This window comes from Coturnix japonica, chromosome 2 (assembly GCF_001577835.2).
Source record: "Coturnix japonica isolate 7356 chromosome 2, Coturnix japonica 2.1, whole genome shotgun sequence".
Taxonomy (NCBI): Eukaryota; Metazoa; Chordata; class Aves; order Galliformes; family Phasianidae; genus Coturnix; species Coturnix japonica.
The window spans coordinates 92,972,296-92,994,121 of NC_029517.1; the positions used below are offsets into that span (position 1 = coordinate 92,972,296).

Sequence of the window (21,826 nt, forward strand, 5' to 3'; positions counted from 1 at the left end):
CTGGAAAGCTATTTAAAGCAAAAATAGTTTAAAGAAATGAGAACAGTAAACATACCAGCAACCTTCCCCAGCTCTGGATATGTCCCAAAGCTATGGAGATATACACAAACATTACAACATAGCTTATTACAACAGTGCTGACATCACTCCTGCTTTCACGATTGATTTCATCTTCAATGCTCCGTTCAGCAGAAAATGATATAGTCAAATTTGGGTTATCGTAGTTCTTCAAAAAGTTAATAAACCTTAGGGAAAAAAAAAAAAAAGGGAAGAGTCAGTCATACTTTAAAAAAAATAAATAAAATATATCGGATGAAGGGAACCTTTTGACCAGTCATAGTCACAGAATCACAGAATGACCCGGGTTGGAAGGGACCTCAAGGATCATGTAGTTCCAACCCCCCTGCCTGGCAGGGCCACCAAACATACACATTTACTAGATCAGGTTGCCCAGGGCCCCGTCCAACCTGGCCTTGAACACCTCCAAGGATGGGGCATCCACAACCTCCCTGGGCAGCCTGTTCCAGGACCTCATCCCTCTTCTAGTGAAGAACTTCCTCCTAACATCCAACCTAAATCTTCCCTCTTTCAACTTAAAACTATTTCCCTTTGTCCTACTATTATCAGCCCTTTCAAAGAGTTTACTCCCCTCCTGATTATAGGTACCCTTTAGGTACTGAAAGGCTGCAATGAGGTCACCCCCCAGCCTTCTTTTCTCCAGGCTGAACAAGCCCAACTCCCTCAGCCTGTCCTCATAGGGGAGGTGCTCCAGCCCCCTGATCATCTTTGTGGCCCTCCTCTGGACCCTTTCCAACAGCTCTCTGTCTTTCTTCCCTGTAGTTACACCAATAAACTGTCAGTATAGTACAGGTGTTTTGCATGCATTTATGTTTAAAAGTTGCTTTAATTTCTATATACATTTCAGAATAGAAGAATGCTACTTACTCTTTTTCCCATGCCAGGGCTTTCATCATCTTCTTGGAATCATTGTAGTAGTTACTAACAGGAAAAGTAATAATAAGAGCAGTAGCATTATTATAGTTATCACCTGTAGAATAGAAAAAAAAAGAACCAGGCATTATGAAATTGAACTTACATTCTAGCATAGGCAGGTGTAATTAAGCTTTAAAGGGTATTGTTCAAAGTAATCCCACCACTATAATTCTATTGATTGACCAAATAAATAAATAAAATTTTCTCGGGAGTGCTTTTGAACAGTCATGTCAATGAGAATGCAACCTCAACACTAAAGACAGCAAGCAAGAATGTGCTGGAGATTTTAACTGCACACTGTTTTGTCACTTACCATCATATCCCCCTAACACCAGCCATGGAAAGACAGGCCCACCAAATGCTCCTAAGCAAGGATCATGAAGCAAACTTGTGTCATTCAGTGATGCTGGAGCCCTAAAGAGATGACCAGCAATAGTTATCAGCAAGTGAAGCACAGCACCAATAGACAAAAACAGTAAGAAGCTGATGTTTTATAACTGTCCAAAAGGAAATAAGATAAAACTGCTGGTCTTCTAAGCCTCTAAGGAAAGGATTGGCTTCTATCTCACTACAAACTTAAATGAAAGCTTAGTGTCTGTCTTGTCCATCAGAATTCTATTTATCAGAAGTGTCTGAAACATGCTAAGTACTAAGCAGAGAAGTAATAAGACAAATACACTATGCTGACCTGTACTTTAACACAGTATTGTGGATTGAAAAAGGGATGAGTACTTCAAGGAAACGGCAAGAACTGACTAGTTTTGTCTGCCAGCATGAAAAGATTTCAGCTTGCCTACAGTTTGTAAAACACCTAATCGTGCTGCTTACCGAACACAATATAAGAAGTGAGTGTGATAGTCAGCATAGACAAAGAACTCATCCCCCACAGTGTGATCTAGAACAGAATGACTGTTTTGGAAGTAGTTGAGTACACTGAATATGGTGCAGTTGTTGTTGTAGGGAGCAAGAGGAGCCAGGCAAATGTCCTTCAGCATTACAGTCTCATTGTCAAAAGATGCAGCTAGGTTTACAATAGCATCTTGCAAATCAAGCACCTGGAAAAAGAAATAAAATTGAATTTAAGTCCTATCTCATAAGGAAAATGCTTTCTTTTGCTATTCTTAAGTGTATACTACATTTCTAGATGTTTCTGAAGGCCACAGCAAGTCAATAGGAGTGCACAAGTCACTGTTGCTTTTACAGTAAGGATTACAGCAAATAAGGATTTTATAGCATGATTTTTGATGTACCTGGATATAATTAATGACTATTTGGCTAGACATATCACCTTACAGATGGAAGACAACTCCTTCTGATTACACCTGTTATCAATGTTTGGGTTTTTTCTTTCGAAGTTCCAGTTACCTGATGGAGAATATCTTTATTGAGTGGAGGTCCAAAAGGCACATCTGCTCCTGATGGGTAAGGTGAATAGATGTCTGGATGGCTGTTTGGGGCTTGAATAATAAGTTGCTCAGTACGAAAGAAAGGCCCAAAGTGTTTATCGAAGTATTCCTTCTCCTTGCGGGCTTGGCTGCTTGGAGCTGACCAGAGATCTACAGGGTTTGTAGTTGCTTTAATATATACAAAGCCTGAACAGCACATCGCAATAAAGACCACAGAGAAGAGGATAACTGGGCGTGGATTTCTGACACAGAAAGCACCCCATGATGTAAATGTCATCTTCAGGCCATTCTCAAACCTTTCACCAAGCCTCTCACCACAGGTAATTTTCCCTGTAAGAAGTAAATACGGAATGTTTGAGTAATCGGTTTAACAGTATTTCCTTGAAACACAGTGAAACAGCTAAGATTTTACTCTCTGTAGTAAGCACTGGAAGAAGCATTTACACTGATGGTCAGATCCAGGGATTAACCTTTGACTGAGGGCAAAGGCCAGAGGCCAGCTCGTAATTACACTGCCTCTTTCAATGCAAGAAGATACAAAGCACTCCAGAACTCCATAGCAGCATTACTACATCCATAACCTGTGCAGCAAGGGCTTCTGGCATCCAGTAAAATAGAGTTAAGTATTACTGCAAACCTAGAGCAATACTAGCCAGGCAATCTAAATAGAGTCATTTAGGAACTGATTATATGGGCTAGCAAAGCTAAACGTTCAAGTCTACCCATAGAAGTGGAAAAATTTAAGCCAATTTTAATAAATCTGATGCTTTTATCCAAGACATACCATTGTCACGATGAGAGTTCACAGAAAAGGCTACATTACTGTCAATTGGTGTATACTCAGAGACAAAATGCCGCCTCCTGTAAGAGAAAAAAGACTGTTAACCCTAATTTCACAAGATTTCTTGCATACGTACAGCAGAAATAGTTTCCAAAGCTAGTAGTAAATTGGGCATATGACTCATCCAGTAATTGTAGGCATCTTGTCCCTTCTACCCCCAGTCAGTCAAGTAGACTGTGCTGTCCTGCTAATGTTATCACTCTGTATTAATCATTTTAAGGAGGTTCTACCTGCTCTGAATGCTACTGGTGTTCTAAACTTTACATAGGGAACGTGTTATTGATCCAAGCTGGAAAAGCATGAGACAGCTGTCAAGGCTGTAATCTGTTTAGAAGGATTAAAAGAGCTTGATCCCTAGCAAGAGACATCCACATTAGAAATACCTGACTTCATTAATAGCTCAAGTTACATGTACTCAGACTGACAAAATGGCAAAGCAAAACAAGACGAAAAAGCATTCTTTTTCTGCCCTGAAGGCATTGAACACTTATAGTTGACCTATATTGCTTATATTGCATGGCATAGGTTTGTTGTACACACTTGTCCACACAGTTTCAAGCTTATTACATAGCAATTTTAGATTCTTAGTCATAACTGAACAGTATTAAAGTTGCACTGAAAAGTTCAACCCTACTTAAGGATGTTAGTTGAAACCTCTAGAAAACGTTATCAGTAAATACTAATAGGCTTCCACTGCTCAGGATGGCTAGTACAACCACACCAAAGCATTTATAACCATAGCAGCTTCTGTTCTTACTAAAGAGCATTGTGTAGCACAGAGAAGCTGCTTGCTATGCATTACTTTAAAAATACTGTAATCATGGGAAGCTCAGTGTTAGTATTTTCAGAACAGGATAAAAGAGAAAAGCAGCTAGCAATTATCTGTAAGGGCAGTGATTGTTTTGGTACAAGCATTAGTCTAAACATACATTCCAGTTGGTCTGCTATAGCTATGTGGCCACCAGAATCTGATATTGCTGTCTCCTAGGGATTGCGAGTTGAGTTTCTGCAAGTTAATAATCTTCAATAAACTTTCATTTCAGTGATTCTTCCCCCAGCCACATGACCTGACCAAGTCAGGTGGGGAGAGTACAAATACTTCGTTTCATATGTAACAATAGCCAGGAGTAATGGAGGGTTTAATGAAACCACATTTGTGGCAAACAGGCCTCTCCATCACTGGAATTTCCTAGGTCACTTCTATTACTTCACGAAAAACATTGTTTGAGGAAAAGAACAGGATGGCAGCAGCACAGTTTAACAGTGAGCAGGACAAGCTTGTTTAAATGCAGTTGCTGTAGCCAAGATATTAATGGACTGACCTGGTTTCAAGCACTTTTGTAAAGCCCTTTGGTGTCTAGAGTTTGACGTGTGATTGTAGCTTACTTCACTCCTGGAAGGCAGTTCTTTGATATCTTAATTCATACCATCCAGAAAAACTGATACAGTTCAAGTGAGACTTTACTCTATACCACAAAAGCCTCATGTCAATCAGGGGAAGCAAACATACGCATTTCCTCAGATTTTCATGAGCATGAACTCAAATGCACAAGTCTGCTGTAACTGCACGTGACCAGCAATATCAGGTATTGCTCCCAGTGACTATGAGTTGAGCTCCTACAATTACATTATGCAAGTTGAAAGTTAGCCTACTTGGTCCTGAGCTAGGCAACATATGAAAGTTTCATGTCAGTTAAAGGCTTCTGCATTCACTTCCTACACCATACTTTTAAGTATCAGAACAGCCTCTGCATGCATAAGCACCTGCCGCACAACACGACTTTAGGCTGGGTGATCCTTGAAGCATAAGCAAAGTTCTCACAAAGAAGCAAATTACTTTCAGAGCTGTACATCTGAAGTGTTTTACCTGTAACACCAGACTCCAAAAACTAGAGCAAAAAATATGAGTAGAAACCCCATGTAAGAGATCCACATGATGATATACACAGCATCCAAACCAAATAAAAGCCAAGGAACAGGTAACGGAGGTGGCTGAGGTTTTGGACCACAAACAATTGAACAGTCTTGACAGCTGCATGGCCCTGTTGAATCATCCACAGACTCATTACAGCCTTTGGTAGCATTGTTCATAGGATTCATTCCATGGACAGGAACATCTATGAAATATCAAAGTTATAGAGTCAGTTTACTACCAGGTAAAAATTTCTATAATACAAGCTTTCTAGTTCAAAATGAACCCTGTACGTGACAGTCCCTTTCATAAGTCGTAGCTTTTCTTGTCCTGCAGCAGGTAAAACTATTCCCTTCCTCCATGCAGGCACTAAAACTCCTTAGATACATATACCTAGTAATCATGTTTTTAGAACACTTTAATCTGAAGAACTAACAAGCACTCCTACCGCCCCTAGCAACAAGCTGTCATAAAACCCTTGCCCCCATCTGTTCAGACTGAGGAACAGAACAACTTCCTTATTAAAACCATGAAAGATCAGAGTATTGCCCTAGATTGCCAAAGAATAGAAACTATCCAGTTCTCTAAGATCAGTCCACCTCTCATTGAGTTTTAGCACCTGCAGTAGTAAGCTGAACAGAAAGCGATTGCAACTTTGAAGTAAAAAATAAATAAGATTCAGTATAGGCTACACTGCTTTGAAAGCCTGACTGCAGGTAGTCATTACTAGGCAGATGTTTAATGAGTTAGCATACTAACTATTGCATACGGCCTCTGACAGAAGATTCACAGCCAATTCTTGTTTTCTCCCCTTCATTTATTTATTTATGTATTTATTTTTTACCTGAAAAGATGGGAATAATGCTGAAAGGAGTTTGTCCATTATCCTTATTAAACATGTACTCAATCCAGTTGGTAGCATTGCAGTCTTTGGCATCCTTTCCACACAGCAGCCCCAGTGCCTTAACATTACTTGATGGAGCCTCAACATCTTTGCAGGCATTATACATTTCTAGAAACAACATATGAAGACAGATGTCATTAAATCAGTATTAGCACTCGAGCAAGAGTTCTGAGTTTGGGAACTAAGTGAAGACTCGAAGTTCAAAAGAAAATGCTTACAGCTTTCAAGAGAAAATACTGTAAGATAACAAGGTAATGCTTTCAGCTCTATTTATAGCAATTAAGGTTAGCTGTAACAAAACACTACATCTTAGTCTAAGCAGGCCTGCTGAATCTGATCTACAGTACCAGAACCTTCTTTATTAGATCCTGTTCCTTCTAACATGAAATTTCTCTTTGGGAGAAGTTATGACTGAGACAGTACTTCAGGAACTTTTGAGTCGTAGGCCGTAAGTCTTTTTCAAATGCCTCATGACTTACTTACATGCCACTGTACAAAAAACACAGAGACCAAATTAATTCTTCACGTTTGCCATAAAAGTAAAATACAGCCTAAACTACTTGTTTTTAGGAAAAAGATACTTGGATTTGACAAGAGACTAGAATAGTTCACTTTGCAGTGAAACTAACTGTATGCCTCAGAAATCAGGCAATTCACAGTAGAAAGTTCACTACCAAATAGATCCAACATTAGGTACGCTTGTGATACTCAGAAACAACTTCACTTTTCTGAAGATAAAGAAATCAGTTATCAGCTATTAAAAATATAGACTTTCAATCTCAGCTGAACCTTCAAAAACACTACAAGTATCAGTGCAATGTCTGCTATCAAATGTAGATGTTTTAAGGGAGACCTATTGGCATCTGCTTAATGCCTTATACTACAAAAGACAGTTGTCCCCTGTTCACCTCCCAGCGTGTCCTAAAAGAGGCTTGATCTTGTTACCTTGATAAAAGCGCATCAGTATATTGCTTACTCACCATTTGCAAAGCGTTCTCCAATGAAGTACTGCAGCTCTGTAATACTACTTCTGTTTTCTTTTGAAACTGGATCATAATAAGGGATGGTGCTTGTAACATTCAAAAAGTCAGACTGATTTGGACTGCAAGTCAGTTCACAGAAGAGGTTAATCAAGTTGTAGAAACATGATGGACACCTGGGTAGGAAAGTTAATGAACAATAATCAGATTAAGAGGTAAAGATGAAGCATATCTGATTTGATTTACACACCAAGTGTAAACATTCTGCTCAGTTATAAAACAAAGCATTTAAAGTTTGTATTTAATATATTAATACAGAGAAACTGAATAAGACTGTACAGCACTTTTTTCACCCTCTTCTGAAGGCTTTGTTACTAATGAAGTAGCTCAAGACAAACTGCACTAGTGTTTATGCCAACTCACTCAGTCTAGACTGTAAGAAGTTGCTTCACAGAGTTAAAGCTTCCTGACAGGGATAAAGTCTTTTCAAGAGCTCACTGCAATAAGGCTTTAAATGAAATTACTATATCTACAGCTTGCTTCAGCTGAAGTGGCCTGATGTGCTTTCTAATTTTAAAAAGCTCTAGCTGCTTTGCCATTCATTAACATACCTGGAAAGAAACTGTAGAGGCAGCTGCAAGTTGTTTTTCAAAGTCTGAAGCTGAAGGATATCACAGCAAGTACTGACATTGCCAAAGAATAAACCTGGACAGAGTTCCTGAAATATAAATAATACCGAGATGAGCACAGGGGAAAGAAGGAAAAGCATGCTTAAGATCTCAAAACTCATTAGTTTTATTTCAGCATGTTGCAGAGGATAATTGTAGTTGTGAGAGATGAAAGAATCAGTCCAGCCAGTGAGATTCATTAGTGAACATGGACAGAAGAACCATTGGTATTATTCAGGGTATCATTTCCTTTAAAAAGCTCTTTCAGATGATCTTTAGTCACTGGGGTCTATATATAGAATGATAATGGTAGCTGAGAGTCTATTAGTAAGAGGACAAGTTTATCCAACTCTGAAGCATTCCTGCAGCTTATCCTTCAATGCATCTCCTGAACAGCATCAGATTCTCAAGCCTTAGAAGGCAAGCCACTAAGCAGAGTCACCGATTACCTGGAAGAACTATTTAATAGCCAGTTTATAAACAAGTAATGCATTTATTTTAACACTAGTGTAATCTATACCGTACATTTCTTCTATGTTATTAAGTCCTCCAAAAGTGTAACACAGTCAGCTCACCTACATATTTAATTTGTTACTGCTGACAGCCAAGCCATTACTTTGTAGTTATTCCACACTAAAGCTTCAAATCACCATCTGCCAGAAGACAAGTCTGGCAATATCATCCTATGTTGTGCATCAAATCCAGAAACTATTTTAACTTCATTTTTCATCATTCTGAAAACAGAAACCCCAATAGGGAAACACTGTTTAATACTAGACACAGCTGCAGAAACAGAACTTGGACAAAGTTTGCTCCATTTGAATGGCTGGTGTCAGTCACTGCCTTCCTAATTAAGGAAGGGATCAGAACAATTATCTGCCAGAATACACTTTTAGTCTTCTCCATTAGAAATACAAAGGACATAACTGATAAATGTCACAAATCAGAGTCCTAAAAACAGTCAGACTAAGTAGTGCAAGTGCTCAAAGCAGTGAGAAAATAAGCAGGAAAGTGCAGCATTCCTACATTTAAGATTTTGTTTGTGAAAGTTTGTATGTAGATCACATGGTTTGGAGGCATCTCATATACCTGTATAGAAACAGCAGTCTATCACCTTCACACAGCTGGGGCTACAAGCTAGATCTGAGAAATGAGAGAATCAACGTTTACCTTTCAACCAAGTGAATATGATATGGCTAAAAGTCACAGTGCGGGTCCAACAAAACCCGAAACAGAACTCAGAAGTACAAGAGAAGTGTATTCACCTGCATCAAGTCATAGCCATCCTCTGGTAGATCTATAGGTGGTCCATTATAAGCACAGTTGTATCTTTTGTCTCCAGATGCAACTCCACATTCTCCGTACCAGATGCACTGTTGTGGAAGTACCTAAATCAACACCAGGTAAGTAATTATTAATGAATTTTTCAACTTCTAGACAGTTTGCATATTACTGCTCCACTACTATTCCAACAGCCATTTATAACCCAGATTAGATAACTTGTAATTTAGATGTTCATGCTACAGAAAGCATCCATCGAGGAAAGCATGTATTGACATGGCATATATCACAGAATGACCCGGGTTGGAAGGGACCTCAAGGATCATGTAGTTCCAACCCCCCTGCCTGGCAGGGCCACCAAACATACACATTTACTAGATCAGGTTGCCCAGGGCCCCGTCCAACCTGGCCTTGAACACCTCCAAGGACGGGGCATCCACAACCTCCCTGGGCAGCCTGTTCCAGGGCTCTCCTAGTGAAGAACTTCCCCCTGAACATCCAACCTAAATCTTCCCTCTTTCAATTTAAAATTCCCCATGTCCTGCTATTGTCAGCCCTTTCGAAGAGTTTACTCCCCTCCTGGGTGTAGGTTCCCTTCAGATAATGAAAGGCTGCAATGAGGTCATATATGAACACAGCGTTGTACCTCCAGCTCAGAATTCCACCCCTCTCTGCCCAGTCACAGACTGCATAATTCCTAAGTGCAAGAGTTACTGAAGAAAAACCCTAAACCAATACTTGCAAAGCATTCCCAAACAAAAGGGAAAAAACTGTTTCTTCATGTAGAACAGTGCACATGATTAGCGGGTTAAACTTATTTTAGAGTGTGAGTCAGTGAACATGAAAGGAAGTACATTGTCCACACGTAACATTTTCAGTTCTCCCTACAACCTTTTAGTCCTTCTTGCACATTCATCCACTCACTGACAGATTCAGAGGAAGCAACGGCATAATAGGATTCCAAAACAGGACTTCACGGCTCTGCACTCACCATAGAACATCATTTATTGCAAGAAACCGAAGGGATGCCCTCCATCAGCACTTGTGGACAAAAAACACGCCACATCCAAACAGGGAAGGCAAAGCAGCATTTTACAGATCCTTAGGACTGGATATTACTAAAGAACTTCAAATCAGTTCTTTACTGTATGCATAAAATAAAGGGAATTGAAAGCGCACAACTGCACCTTGAATGCCTTGAATTTCTGCTCATTAGTGCTTGCACTGAGACATCTGAAGCACTAAATCAGGGTATTTATTCTTGAAGTTAAAACCTTTAAGAATGAACACAACAACAAACTGTTTATAGTGAAAGCTTGAGAACAGCTCTAGAGTTTTGCTAAACACCTGGGATGCAAACAGAATGTGGACCGCATAAACATGTACTGTGTTCCTGCAAGCAAACAAGCATCAGAACACTGTGTGGTACGGTTTTAAAGATAACTGACCTATTTTTATCTCCTGAACAGCCTTGACTTCGCATCTGTAGAAACATCATATGCTTATGCAGCAAGGGCAGACTGCTGAACTGAGTGCTGGACCATGAATAAATCTGTTTACTGACTGGGGAGGACCCTGAAAGGCTGCATTCATCACATCCTAGAGCTACCTATGATTACAATAGTGCTTCCATGACATCCATTCCTATGCTGAATCACACCAAATTCTTTGCAAAGGCATACTAGTAATTGGATTCTCATGTCTGATAAATGTTTGCTTACCTGAACTTGTTAGTTTCTCCCTTTAACTTAACCTAGGAACACAGCTCAAACCCAAGTCACTCACTGTAAACCAGCGATTCAGAATTCAACCCAAGTACCACACAAGACTGCTGCTACTTTGCTTATCTACTTAAGTATTTCTTGTAACTAAATCTGTAACCAGCTGTTAAGTATTCCCATATTCTTATATATGTCTAACATCCAGCATAAGTTTGGTGGCCCTGCCAGGCAGGGGGGTTGGAACTACATGATCCTTGAGGTCCCTTCCAACCCGGGTCATTCTGTGATAAGCCAAGAAGCTAAATCACAATAGCAACTTGGAGACTGCCCATAGAAACACAATGTATATTCATTTCACAAATAACAAAACTCAGTGTCTAAGCTTACATCCAACTATGTGCGAAGTCATCAACTCGACCTCTGCTTCCTTGCATCTATACAGACCAGTTCTATCAGCAAATAAACCTTCTAGCAGAAGGAAGACTTACACCAACGTCAGAAGCAACTGAATCACCTCCTCGAGAAACAAAGACTAACTACTATTCTTAGGAAAGGGCAAAGACTTGAGCTGCTTATTACTACCAGTGAGGACTGGATTAGGCATTTCTTGTATCTCAATCAGGTCGTCACATTTAGTCTAGAATGGTTTGCAATCATGTCTCAAAACACCTTCTGTGCTGCACCAAGTTTCTGAATTGAACACATCTTGATTGTGAAATTCCAGAGCTCAACCTCCTCTTTCTGAAGAGACTTCTTCCAAAGAAGAAAACTTCACTATTCACACAGAAATCTTCAGGTTTTCAGGGAGGGCACTTCTACAGTAGGAAGCTTTACTTTAATTTCAGTTAACACATCAGGCAGACTGGTAAGTTCTGCTGCTTTTACCAATGCAATTACTATTCTGAGTTAGCAGCTCCTTGGTTTTAACTACACAGGTACAACAAAATCAAGTATGGACTGTATTATAGACAACTACATGATAACAAATTCACCTTTAAGTCTTTCTGCTATCATTTCCAGGATGAAAAATAAAGCAGCTTCCTCACACGAGAGGTCATGCAAGAAGAAGCATTCAGCTAAACACTTAAGAAAATAAAGCAAGACAAGGTATTTTGCCTTAGTGGCTGTTTATACTTGTAATTTGAATATACAGCTTAGAGCCTCATTACTGAAGTCTGAGATGGATAAAACTTACAGTGGAAAAAAACAAGACACTTCTCTCAGACTTTTGGCCCGTTTAGAGAGGGTGAATGTGTCAGTTGCTTGTAATAGATCACTTAGACCTAGAACTGTAACTTATAAAACTTCATTGTACTTCAGTGTAAACACCAATAGTCCAATTCCAGTGAACAGAGACTCACAATGTGACCCAGCAGGATCTCACTAAAAGGAGTTTGAATTACCTCCCTGGGCTGATAGGGCTCAGGTGTTACCTGATTTACAAGAACTGGGTCAGTATGCATAAAAGCCAATCAAAAAGTCATCAGTCAGAAGTCTGCAACACAGCCCTCAGACAGCGGCAATCGAACAGCACGCTCACCTCTGAGTCAGCTACAAAGTATGGGAGAGTGCTGGGCTCATCAGAGAGCAAGCAGGGATACTACCAGTCACTAAATAACTACTTCATCACTGATAAGATAGAGCTGAAAGTTCTTTCCCCAAAGCCCTCTAACAGAGGGTAAGTCACAATAAGTACTTTGTTCTCTCCACTCTTCCAGACAAGCATACCTTCACAGGTAGGAAAAGATACAAATGAGTAACTGGCATTGTAAATAAGTCACAGCCAACAAAGCTGCTGCTGATAGAGTCAGGCTTCCAAGTCTCTTAATCATCATGCTTAAACATGCAGAAGTTCCCCTGGTCCCAGGACACAATGAAAAGCTAATTCCCCTCTAAACAACACAAGATACTCCAGAAGGCTTCACCGCAAGCCCACATGACCACATCAAGTCCTCAGTATCTTGAAATGAGTCTTTCATGAGTACTCTTGCAAGCAATAGAAAGTTACCTTTGAATTAAAGCAGCTTCCCCCTGCCCCCAGCAGAGTTCAGAAACCACCTGGCACTAACACTATCCTCCCATTACCCAGAGCTGAGGAAAGTAAACTCCTACTTCTGGTTGAATTTCTCTGTCTAAACAAAAGCTTCACCTCACGTCTGGGCTCCAGGAATCCCAATAGCAAACTTGTACATAAGAACACGTTATCATTCCATGACTATCAATAACACTCCACACAGGTTCTGTTACAACTTTCCTGTTCCCAGACATTATCATTTGTTTGTAATAGAACCGGCGTTTCAACAGATCATAAACACATTTGCTTTGGTCCAAGTTTCTCCAACTGCACTTTGAAACAAACCCATAACCTTCAATGCTTGCAGAAACATGAGCTATCAGCAGTGATTATGTAGCTGCGAAGCAGACAAAGAACAACAACATCCCTGTATATAGAAACAGAGGCTACTTGTAACCTTGCAAATTCCAGAAAACAAGAGAACTTTGTTTGGCTCTCCAAACTAAGATCGCTAATGTATGGAAAAGGCAGCAGCATCAGATACAGCTGTTTCCCCCTTCCTTCATCTAACATAGAAAATGATATTGAGATATTTGATGGCAAGACAAGCAATTTCAAGAAATAACATTCTTCCCCTTTTAACTCCATTGATATCTAGTCCATACCACCCTCAACAGTGGAATAATGCCCCAGCTTGAAGAACTGAGCTCTAAGGGAACATGGTACTGTGTCATCTTTAATAAACAGCATTGGCTTATGGAGGCAGACAAGCAGGTTGAGTCCATAAATCTGCCCACTATCTGACAGCTCTCCCTATCAGAAGGGGATCCCTGAGCTAAAGAAGACTCTACAGATTTCTAGTTCTTACACTGTCTCTTCCAGTATTCTGTTCAAAAGCAACCAGTCTAGAGAAGCCCCATCAGCTAACTTCCTCTTGTTCCTTTGCCCATGGGTAAGCAACTATTCCCCTCAGGAAGGAAAAATAATTAGGTACTCTTGGCCAGGCAAAACAAGTCCTAAGTCTGGAGTTATACAAGCACATCACAGGAACATGATGGTTCCATAGGAAGAGAAACCTACAATAATGATGGTAGTTGAGTATCCAGGGAAGCAGGCTGGTGTTAACTGACAATGGCTTGATTTTATTGGGAGAAAAGACAGATGCACTACTACATGCACAGACTGAAAGCACAAGGCCCTAACAGCAGCTGGCACAAGAAAATATCTGCGATGCCCTGCAGAGGAACAGGAACAACACCTAGATGGCATGTTCTGGCTACTGCCAGGTCAGGCACTGTTCCACTCAGTCACCTCAGTCATCTCTCCACTCCTAAAACATCTTTCTCACTTTCCATCCAGAATGACTACAAACAAGTCATTCCTGATTTTCCAGGAAGCATCTACTCTTCCCGTCCTGTTCTGAAGCTATGCTGCAATCCCTGACATGCAGGTTCCCCCACAGAAGCATTTCAGACCTTCCCACCAGAGGCCACACACAAAACTACAGACCACCTGGCAAGGCAGGGAACGAGCAGCATCAGCCACTAATGTCCACCAGGAAGGATTTCAGAATCATTTAAGTTAATCTGACCTCATAGCTTGGGATCCCAGTTACTGATGGGAAACAAGTGTCCAGCCTTGCTTAACCACTAATTGACAGCCTGCGTTTTGGTATAATTACTAACTGCATCAGCTGATGCTAAGCACACAAAATGCCACCTAGCACATTAAGACGTTGATAATAAAAGAGCCGAGGCTCTCAATGCAGCTTATAGGCAGGTAGTTAAGCTCCCAGCCAGCAGCAGGGTAGGTGAGATGAGTTTGGCCCTCACCACAACAGAAAGCATGGAAATATTCTACCAGTATGCTTGAGAGGGGATGCGTAAACCTTCAAAAAGTTTCTCTCCTGCAAGCAAGAACTACACAAATACAGCCTAGCCGAAGGTGCAGCTTCTCTTTGAGAGATATCAAGGTCTACTTTGTGGAATGTTAGGCTGTAAATAACAGATAACAGCAACAACTTCAAGTCCGAGTTTGTTTTCATTCCCCTGCTCTGCCACTCCAATTCTGCCTTCTTCCATCAGGCATACAGCCTTCAGTTTTGTACCGTCACTTTGCCATATTAACCTTTTATAAACCACAGAGCCACATCCTCTGCTGTAGAAATCAACAAGATCTTTCTGCAGTGGAACTCATGTCACACCCCTGGTGGGAGGAGGATGCTGAGCTGTTGAAGTACAGCATCTCTTAGTACTGTACCAGCCCAGGCCACACCTCATCCTCACGTTGTTGAGTAAAAACCAAAACCATGACAGAAAGGAGCGCTTGGCAGGTGCAAAGTCTATCAGCTGCCCACCTGGAGACCACAAGTCACTGATAAACTGATGAGCTTCTATGAGTGAAGTTTTTCCACTGGTGCCTTGGACAACGAGATAAACAAACTGTCTGAGAAAGTAATTAAGGCGTCCCCATCCCAAAGCAACTTAGCAAAGGGACTCCAACTCGGAGCACACAGAAGCACAGCGGACTGGGAGGCCTCACGGGGAGCTACCACCTTCCACAGTAAACACTGGCAGCAAACCGCACCAGGCACCGGTGACACTCGCAAGGCTCTACACAGGCATGTGACTGCACGGCTACTCACACGCAGCCAGCATTGCATAACAGGGCTCATCGCAGCTTTCTCCAGCAGCGGGGCACAAAGCTCGCTAAAATCAATCTCGTTCTCCGGGGCTCAGCGGCGCTCCCGGCCGGGCCCCCAAGCCAACCCTGCGGTGACACCGCGCAGCCCAGCCGCCACCACCCCACAGCCCCTCCGGTAGCCTCACAACACAGCCTGATGACGGGATCGCAGGCGTCCGGCTCCAGCTGAACCGCCGCTGCTCCCCCCCGTACCCCCATACCTGTGCTACGGACAGCAGCAGGAGAAGAAAGAGGAGCAGGCGGCGGGTGCCCGGCCCGGGGCTGCCTTGCGGGCCCCCCATGGCGGCGCAGCAACGGGCGGCAGTGAGGAGAAGCAGAAAGGAAAGAGAGAGATGGCCGCGCAGGTCCGGAAGGGCCGCTCCTCCAACCAAGCCGGGCGGTGCTACAGTCCCGCCGAAGCCGCTTCCAGCCCGCAGGGGGGGCCGCACCCGCTCGGCTCCGCCAACCGCCGCCAACAGCGGACCGACACTCCCCGGCGGCGGGCGGGGTCGCGCCTCACGCCATGGCCGGGCCGCCCCTCACGGTGCCGTATGGATACAGTCCGTAGTGGAGAAGAGGAGGCTGAGGGGAGACCTTATTGCTCTCTATAACTTCCTGAAGGGAGGTTGTAGTGAGCTGGGGGTTGGCCTCTTCTCTTGTGTAATCAGTGATAGAACTAGAGGGAATGGTTTTAAGCTGCGCCAGGGGAGATTCAGGCTGGACATTAGGAAGTATTACTTCTCAGAAAGGGTAGTCAGGCATTGGAATGCACTGCGCAGGGAGGTGGTGGAGTCACCGACCACGGGAGTGTTCAAGAAACGTCTGGATGTTGTGTTGATGAATATGATTTAGCTGGGAAGTATTGGTAATGGTTGGACTAGATGATCTTCTAGGTCTTTTCCAACCTTGATAATTCTGTAATTCTGTGGTGCCCACAGCTCGCAAAGTGCCCTGAACGATGGCAGTGCGTCGAGGTGAGGCAGGCTTGGTTTGGCCAGTGGCTCAAGCCTGCGGTCATTGCCTCAACAACAGTGGTATGACCACAGAAGTAGCCCTGTCACATTGGCCGCCTGATAGTTGCGTCCTGAGCAAGCCAGTCCCTGGAGATGGAAGTAAACTTGCTGTTCGGGGAACTCATAAGTACTTATTTTAGTTGGGTCTCGTGATCTGCCTGAGTCTCGTGGCTTGCCATTGCTGCTACTTTCCACACGGCTAAACATTTAGTGACAGCTGCGTGCTGTGCTCCACTGTCTTCAGAACAAAATTGTGCCTCCTTAGAATGGGAGGGTGTGGGTTGTACCAACAGTATGTTTGCTATTTTCTTATAAGCGTGGAAGTACTAATCACATAGCTTATAATGTATTTTTACTGTAACAGCTTAGGCAAAAGCTTCTCTTTTTTTGTCTCTAAACTTATAAACCCACAAATTCAAAGCGTTACTCTCACAGTCCCATGTGTATTTGGCCATTTGGCAGTGCAGCTGCAATAAAAATAATGTCGAAGGGAGGCAGCTCGGGTTGCACGGCAGAAATCAGCTCTTGGTGTTGATTTCACAGGGACTTTGCTGCCCCTGGGTTTGCCTTGCAGGAGTCTGTTTGCCGTGCCGACCTGCTGACATCAGTTGGCCTGACCGCTGTTGCAATCATTGGGTGTAAGGAGATTCCACTCTGCTGATCTGTTTCAGATCTGCCTCAAAGGAAACGCGACAAGCAGGTGTGGCACATTCACTGCAGCTTCTTACTGATTCCCCCGCTGCTTTTTTGCCTTTGTTGCTCCTTAGTGCACGTTATACTCATGGGATAAAATACGTAATTTAGATGCTATTGCCATCTGCTGACAAAAATGCAGGTTCTCCTTGGTATCGTATATTCACAGGCTAATTAATGTTGGCAGGAACATCTTGAGGGTCACTGTAGTTCAGCTTTCTGTTGAAAGCAGAGCACATTTAGGTCAGGTTGGACAGGGAATTTTCCACTTGTGTTTTAATTGTTTCAGAGATGGAGACTTTGCAGCCTCTCTGAGCAAACTGTTCCACCGTGTGACTACACAGATAGTAAAATATTCTGTCCTGTACCTAATGAGATTTATCTGTATTCCAGCTTGAGTCTGTGCTACCACTTTGCCTGTCAGGAGAGCGTGACTCCAGCTGCCCTGCATCTTTCCATTACATAGTCTTGAGGAGCAGTAATATGTCCCCTGAGCCAGGTTGAAAAGCCACAGTTATCTCAGCCAGCATGCAGGAACTGAGCTGGACTTGCCCCAGATCATCAGTGTCTTTTTTAACTATGGGGAGCTCAAAACTGGTCACAGGAATCCAGGTGTGGCGTTATGAGTCGGTGAGGAATAACAACACTTGACCTACTGGCTACACCCTTGTTGGTACAACCTATGAAGTGGTTGGTTTTTCATACTGTTGAGTCATGTTCAGTGTGTTGTCCAGTCCAACCACCATATTCTTTACTGCAAAATTGCTGTGGCAGTTTCCACCATGAGCTAATTAAGGCCATAACACCATACACCATATAACTTGTCTACTACAGTACAGAGAGATGGTAATACTTCAGCCTTTCTCTGAATCCTGGCTTGATATCTATGTTTAGAAGGCTGTGTACATTCATGTTGTTATTCCAGTGCAATCCCTTCACATAGTGCCTCCAGATTTTCTACACTCCCAAGAGTAAGTAAGCAAAGTGGATTACAATAATAAAAGAGTTATTAACAAACTCTGATCAGACTAAACCTGTCTTGGTCAGAGTGAGTTTTGTAATCTTTTTTCTTGGCAGATGTGGAAACCTGAGCATTTATCTGCGTTTGTGTTGCTTCTGCATACTACCAGCCCACAGAACAGGGCTGGGTATTTCTTCAGTCCTATTGCAGCCCTTAGTCTTGGTTGAAGCTCTCTGCCACAATTAGGGGATGAGGATACGAAGCTAGATGTAGCAGCTCTCTGGCATGAGTGTTGCAAGTGTTGTTGGTTATGAAGTCAGCACTTTGTTTCATCTTTAAGTTAGCTTAGAATCAGGAAAAAGTAGTATTTAACTCAGATCAATGCTGCCAGCAGCTCACTGCCTTTTCTGTGGCACAGAAGTGCCTGTCCCCACTGCCAGCTGTTCTTGCTTAAGGACATCTGTCAAGTTACATTTTTTAAGGCTCCTTTTAAGCCCAAGGTTATACGTAGCTTTCAAGGATTGTCTCCTTGGAAGGAAGGGGATATTTATTTTGGTTCTCAATTGGTATACACATAATTAAGTTTTCCTGCCTGTAAGAAGGTGCCAATATTAATTCATACCGTAGGATGACGTTTGGTGCCCCGCTACACCAAACTATTCCTGACAGTTGGACTAGAAGGTCTTAGTGGTCTTTTCCTACCTTAATGACCATGATTCAATCATCCACTACAATCAAATAAACACTTTCCCTCACTGCATTATCATTTTGGCACAGAAGTGTCTGCCTGGAAGCTTGTGTAAAATAAGCACCTGTTTTGCTTGTTCTGCTTTGACAGAAAGCCCTGAGCTTTGCATTCAGAAGTGTTTCCATCGCTTTACTCAGTGCAGAAATGAGACTTGTGTCATCTAGTGTTAATGACCGTGCAATTTCCAGATTGCAATCTGTCTGAAGAATGACTTGCACAGCCAGATGGAAAAATTACCTGATTGCTTTGCAGCAAAGTCAATTAAAATGTCCATTGCTGCTTTTTTTCCCCCCATCATTTATTACAAGCCTTTATTATTTCTGTTGCGATAGCACCCAGAAGCCATTGCAAGAAGTGGGAGCTGCGTTAAGCAACACAATCCACAAGCGCATAGGAAGGCAGGATATTCTGCTTGGAAATCTCGCAACCTTTGTGGAGACAAGCTACAACAGGTGAGTTTGCAGGTTTCCCTGAGTTTCTCACACCTCCACATTTTTGTAGAGCCAGTTGAAACCACTGCAGCATGTTCCAAGATTATTTCTCGAGCTAAATCAGAGTAATACTTGCACTAACCGAAGCTGATGTTTCCTACCTAAAGTTGTAAGCAATTTTTTTCTTTTTTCATTAGTTAACCTTCCCTACCTGTGGAGGCCTGTTTGACTTTTAATTACGCTCACCTCAGTGTAGCTATTAATTTGGTCAGATGCTCTTGGCTTCAGACTCTCCACATGGGATCAAATGCTACCAAAAGGAGCTACCAGTAATCAGCCTGAAGCTGCCACTAGTGTTAAATATAAGTGTAGTGTGTCAGGTGATGCTGAATCAAGCCCTTTTATCTTTTCATCTTTGTATCTGCCCTGGTGTATTTGTATGGCTGCTCCACCAACCTGTTCCACTGTATCCCAATCTAAACTTAGCAAGTCCTATAGTCACATGTATTCTGCATTTATTTTTGACATAACTACCTTCTAGGTGGAGATATATATTATCTATTTGCATAAGCTTGGGAATTGAATTCAAAGGATTCAAAGCTTGACCTAAGTTTGTGGCAGACTTGCTATTATCTGACTGGGTTCTGATGCTTCCAGGACAATTTGCTCTTCTTTAACATGGCACCATGGCAAAAAGCAGTCCATGATATACAAAAACAGGTATGGATCAGGGAGCTGCTGAAGGAAAACAGTATGGAAAGGCATCTTATTATTGCAGCAGAGTTCAAAGATAACTGATAGGTTGCCACAAGCAAATACCTAAGGTGTGTACCCATGCTAGATACCATGCATAAACTCTAATATAGTAACAAATTCAGAAGTTTACCCTACTAATGGCTGCTTAAGGCCGTGAGTTTGCATTAACATCAGGTTATTGTGCCTGTGAGCAACATGCTGCCATTTGATGTTTAACTCAGGATTTGTTGTCAAAATGGAGAATACAGGCAGAACCATCAGAGGAGGTTCCTGTGGACACTGCCAAAATCTGACTGGGGAGGAGGAACAGGAGTCAGGTTTGAGATCTACAGTGCACCTGAAGATCAACCTGTTTATCTTTGGGCTCTATCTGTGTATCTGAGTCAGTGAAACATTTGCCATGGTAAAAATATGCTCTGACATAGCTGTGTTCCCAGCTGGCACAGCACAGGTTGCAGTGCTGTTCCCTGCTCGATGACAAAGTGCAGCACTATGCAGAGCTTGGAGCAGCTCTGAGTGAATGGCCTCAAACATTAAAAGCAGGACATTAAAGCATTAGTCCAGTGAGAATGCCTTGTCAACACAGTCAGAACAAAATGGTTTATTTAACAGCAGCTTAGATNGGCCTCAAACATTAAAAGCAGGACATTAAAGCATTAGTCCAGTGAGAATGCCTTGTCAACACAGTCAGAACAAAATGGTTTATTTAACAGCAGCTGAGACTGTTTTGCTGGGCAGATAGAGTTGCTAGGCATGTGGCCTTGTTATTGATCTCCTGAGAGTTAGCATATCCTCAAATCACCAAGAAGATAAAGCAAAAAAATTATTGACACATATATTTTAAAGTCAAGGAGGCTATTATTGTCACATAATATTACTTCTTGGATATTGCATTCTTTTATTCATAGAATTATAGAATCACAGAATGGCCTGGGTTGAAAAGGACCACAAAGATCATCTAGTTTCAACCCCCTGCTATGTGCAGGGTCACCAACCACCAGACCAGGCTGCCCAGAGCCACATCCAGCCTGGCCTTGAATGCCTCCAGGGATGGGGCATCCACAACCTCCTTGGGCAACCTGTTCCAGTGCGTCACCACCCTCTGTGTGAAAAACTTCCTCCTACTATCTAACCTAATCCTCCCCTGTCTCAGTTTAAAACCATTCCTCCTTGTCTTATCATTAACAACCCATGTAAACAGTTGTAAACATGTAAACAGTCATGTATCTGTGCTTCTCTTTTCTTGGAAGTCCTGCAGTCTCTGTTTTGGTCAGACACAAGGTCAAAAATAAAGTGTTCTGTGTGGATTTTCCCCTTTTACAATAAGCATAATTCACAGCTTACTATAATAAGTTTATCAGCAGGATGTAGACTTTTAACTGAGGGATCAGCATAAGAGTCAGCTTTACAGTTAGGAATAGTAGCTGAACCACCAAGACTTGTTTGACTAACTGAATAAAAATATAGTCTTGTTCCTTTGTCTCCTGAGTTGCTTTTTTGCGACCTTCCCTTCAGCTCTGAACTAATGGATATTAATGTCAAGGGAAATCTGTCAGTGATGTCTGGATCTCTGAAACAAACCTTATTTTGTCACACTAAATTGAATTTTCTTGTTTTTGAAGCCGGAGCATTGGCTTTATTTGTTCTGTGAATGCTATTTCAACTGTAAAGACCTGGAGAGTAAGTAAAAGTCTAATGAGCCAAGTGGAATAGAACAAAGTGATCTTAACATGAATAGAAAATTAATTCTGGTATTCTACAAATAGAAATAACAGAATACAGAAGGTGACAGATAAATATTGAAGTGGACAGACAAGTGTGG

General features: G+C 42.1%; 1 protein-coding gene across 1 annotated transcript in view; it reads right to left on the minus strand.

Annotated features, from left to right (window-relative positions):
• NPC1 (NPC intracellular cholesterol transporter 1) overlaps positions 1-15,826 on the minus strand; it is a 24,347-nt gene extending 8,521 nt beyond the window's left edge. The window contains exons 1-12 of the mRNA XM_015855421.2: positions 15,624-15,826; positions 8,970-9,092; positions 7,648-7,754; positions 7,037-7,212; positions 5,997-6,164; positions 5,108-5,357; positions 3,184-3,260; positions 2,359-2,729; positions 1,822-2,048; positions 1,307-1,407; positions 946-1,048; positions 56-245 (exon numbers count right to left, since the gene is read on the minus strand). Of these exons, the coding sequence (XP_015710907.1) occupies positions 56-245; positions 946-1,048; positions 1,307-1,407; positions 1,822-2,048; positions 2,359-2,729; positions 3,184-3,260; positions 5,108-5,357; positions 5,997-6,164; positions 7,037-7,212; positions 7,648-7,754; positions 8,970-9,092; positions 15,624-15,704 (1,974 nt within the window). The 5' untranslated portion in view covers positions 15,705-15,826. The remainder of the gene's footprint in view (positions 1-55; positions 246-945; positions 1,049-1,306; positions 1,408-1,821; positions 2,049-2,358; positions 2,730-3,183; positions 3,261-5,107; positions 5,358-5,996; positions 6,165-7,036; positions 7,213-7,647; positions 7,755-8,969; positions 9,093-15,623) is intronic.
• Between the last annotated feature and the right edge of the window lie 6,000 nt (positions 15,827-21,826).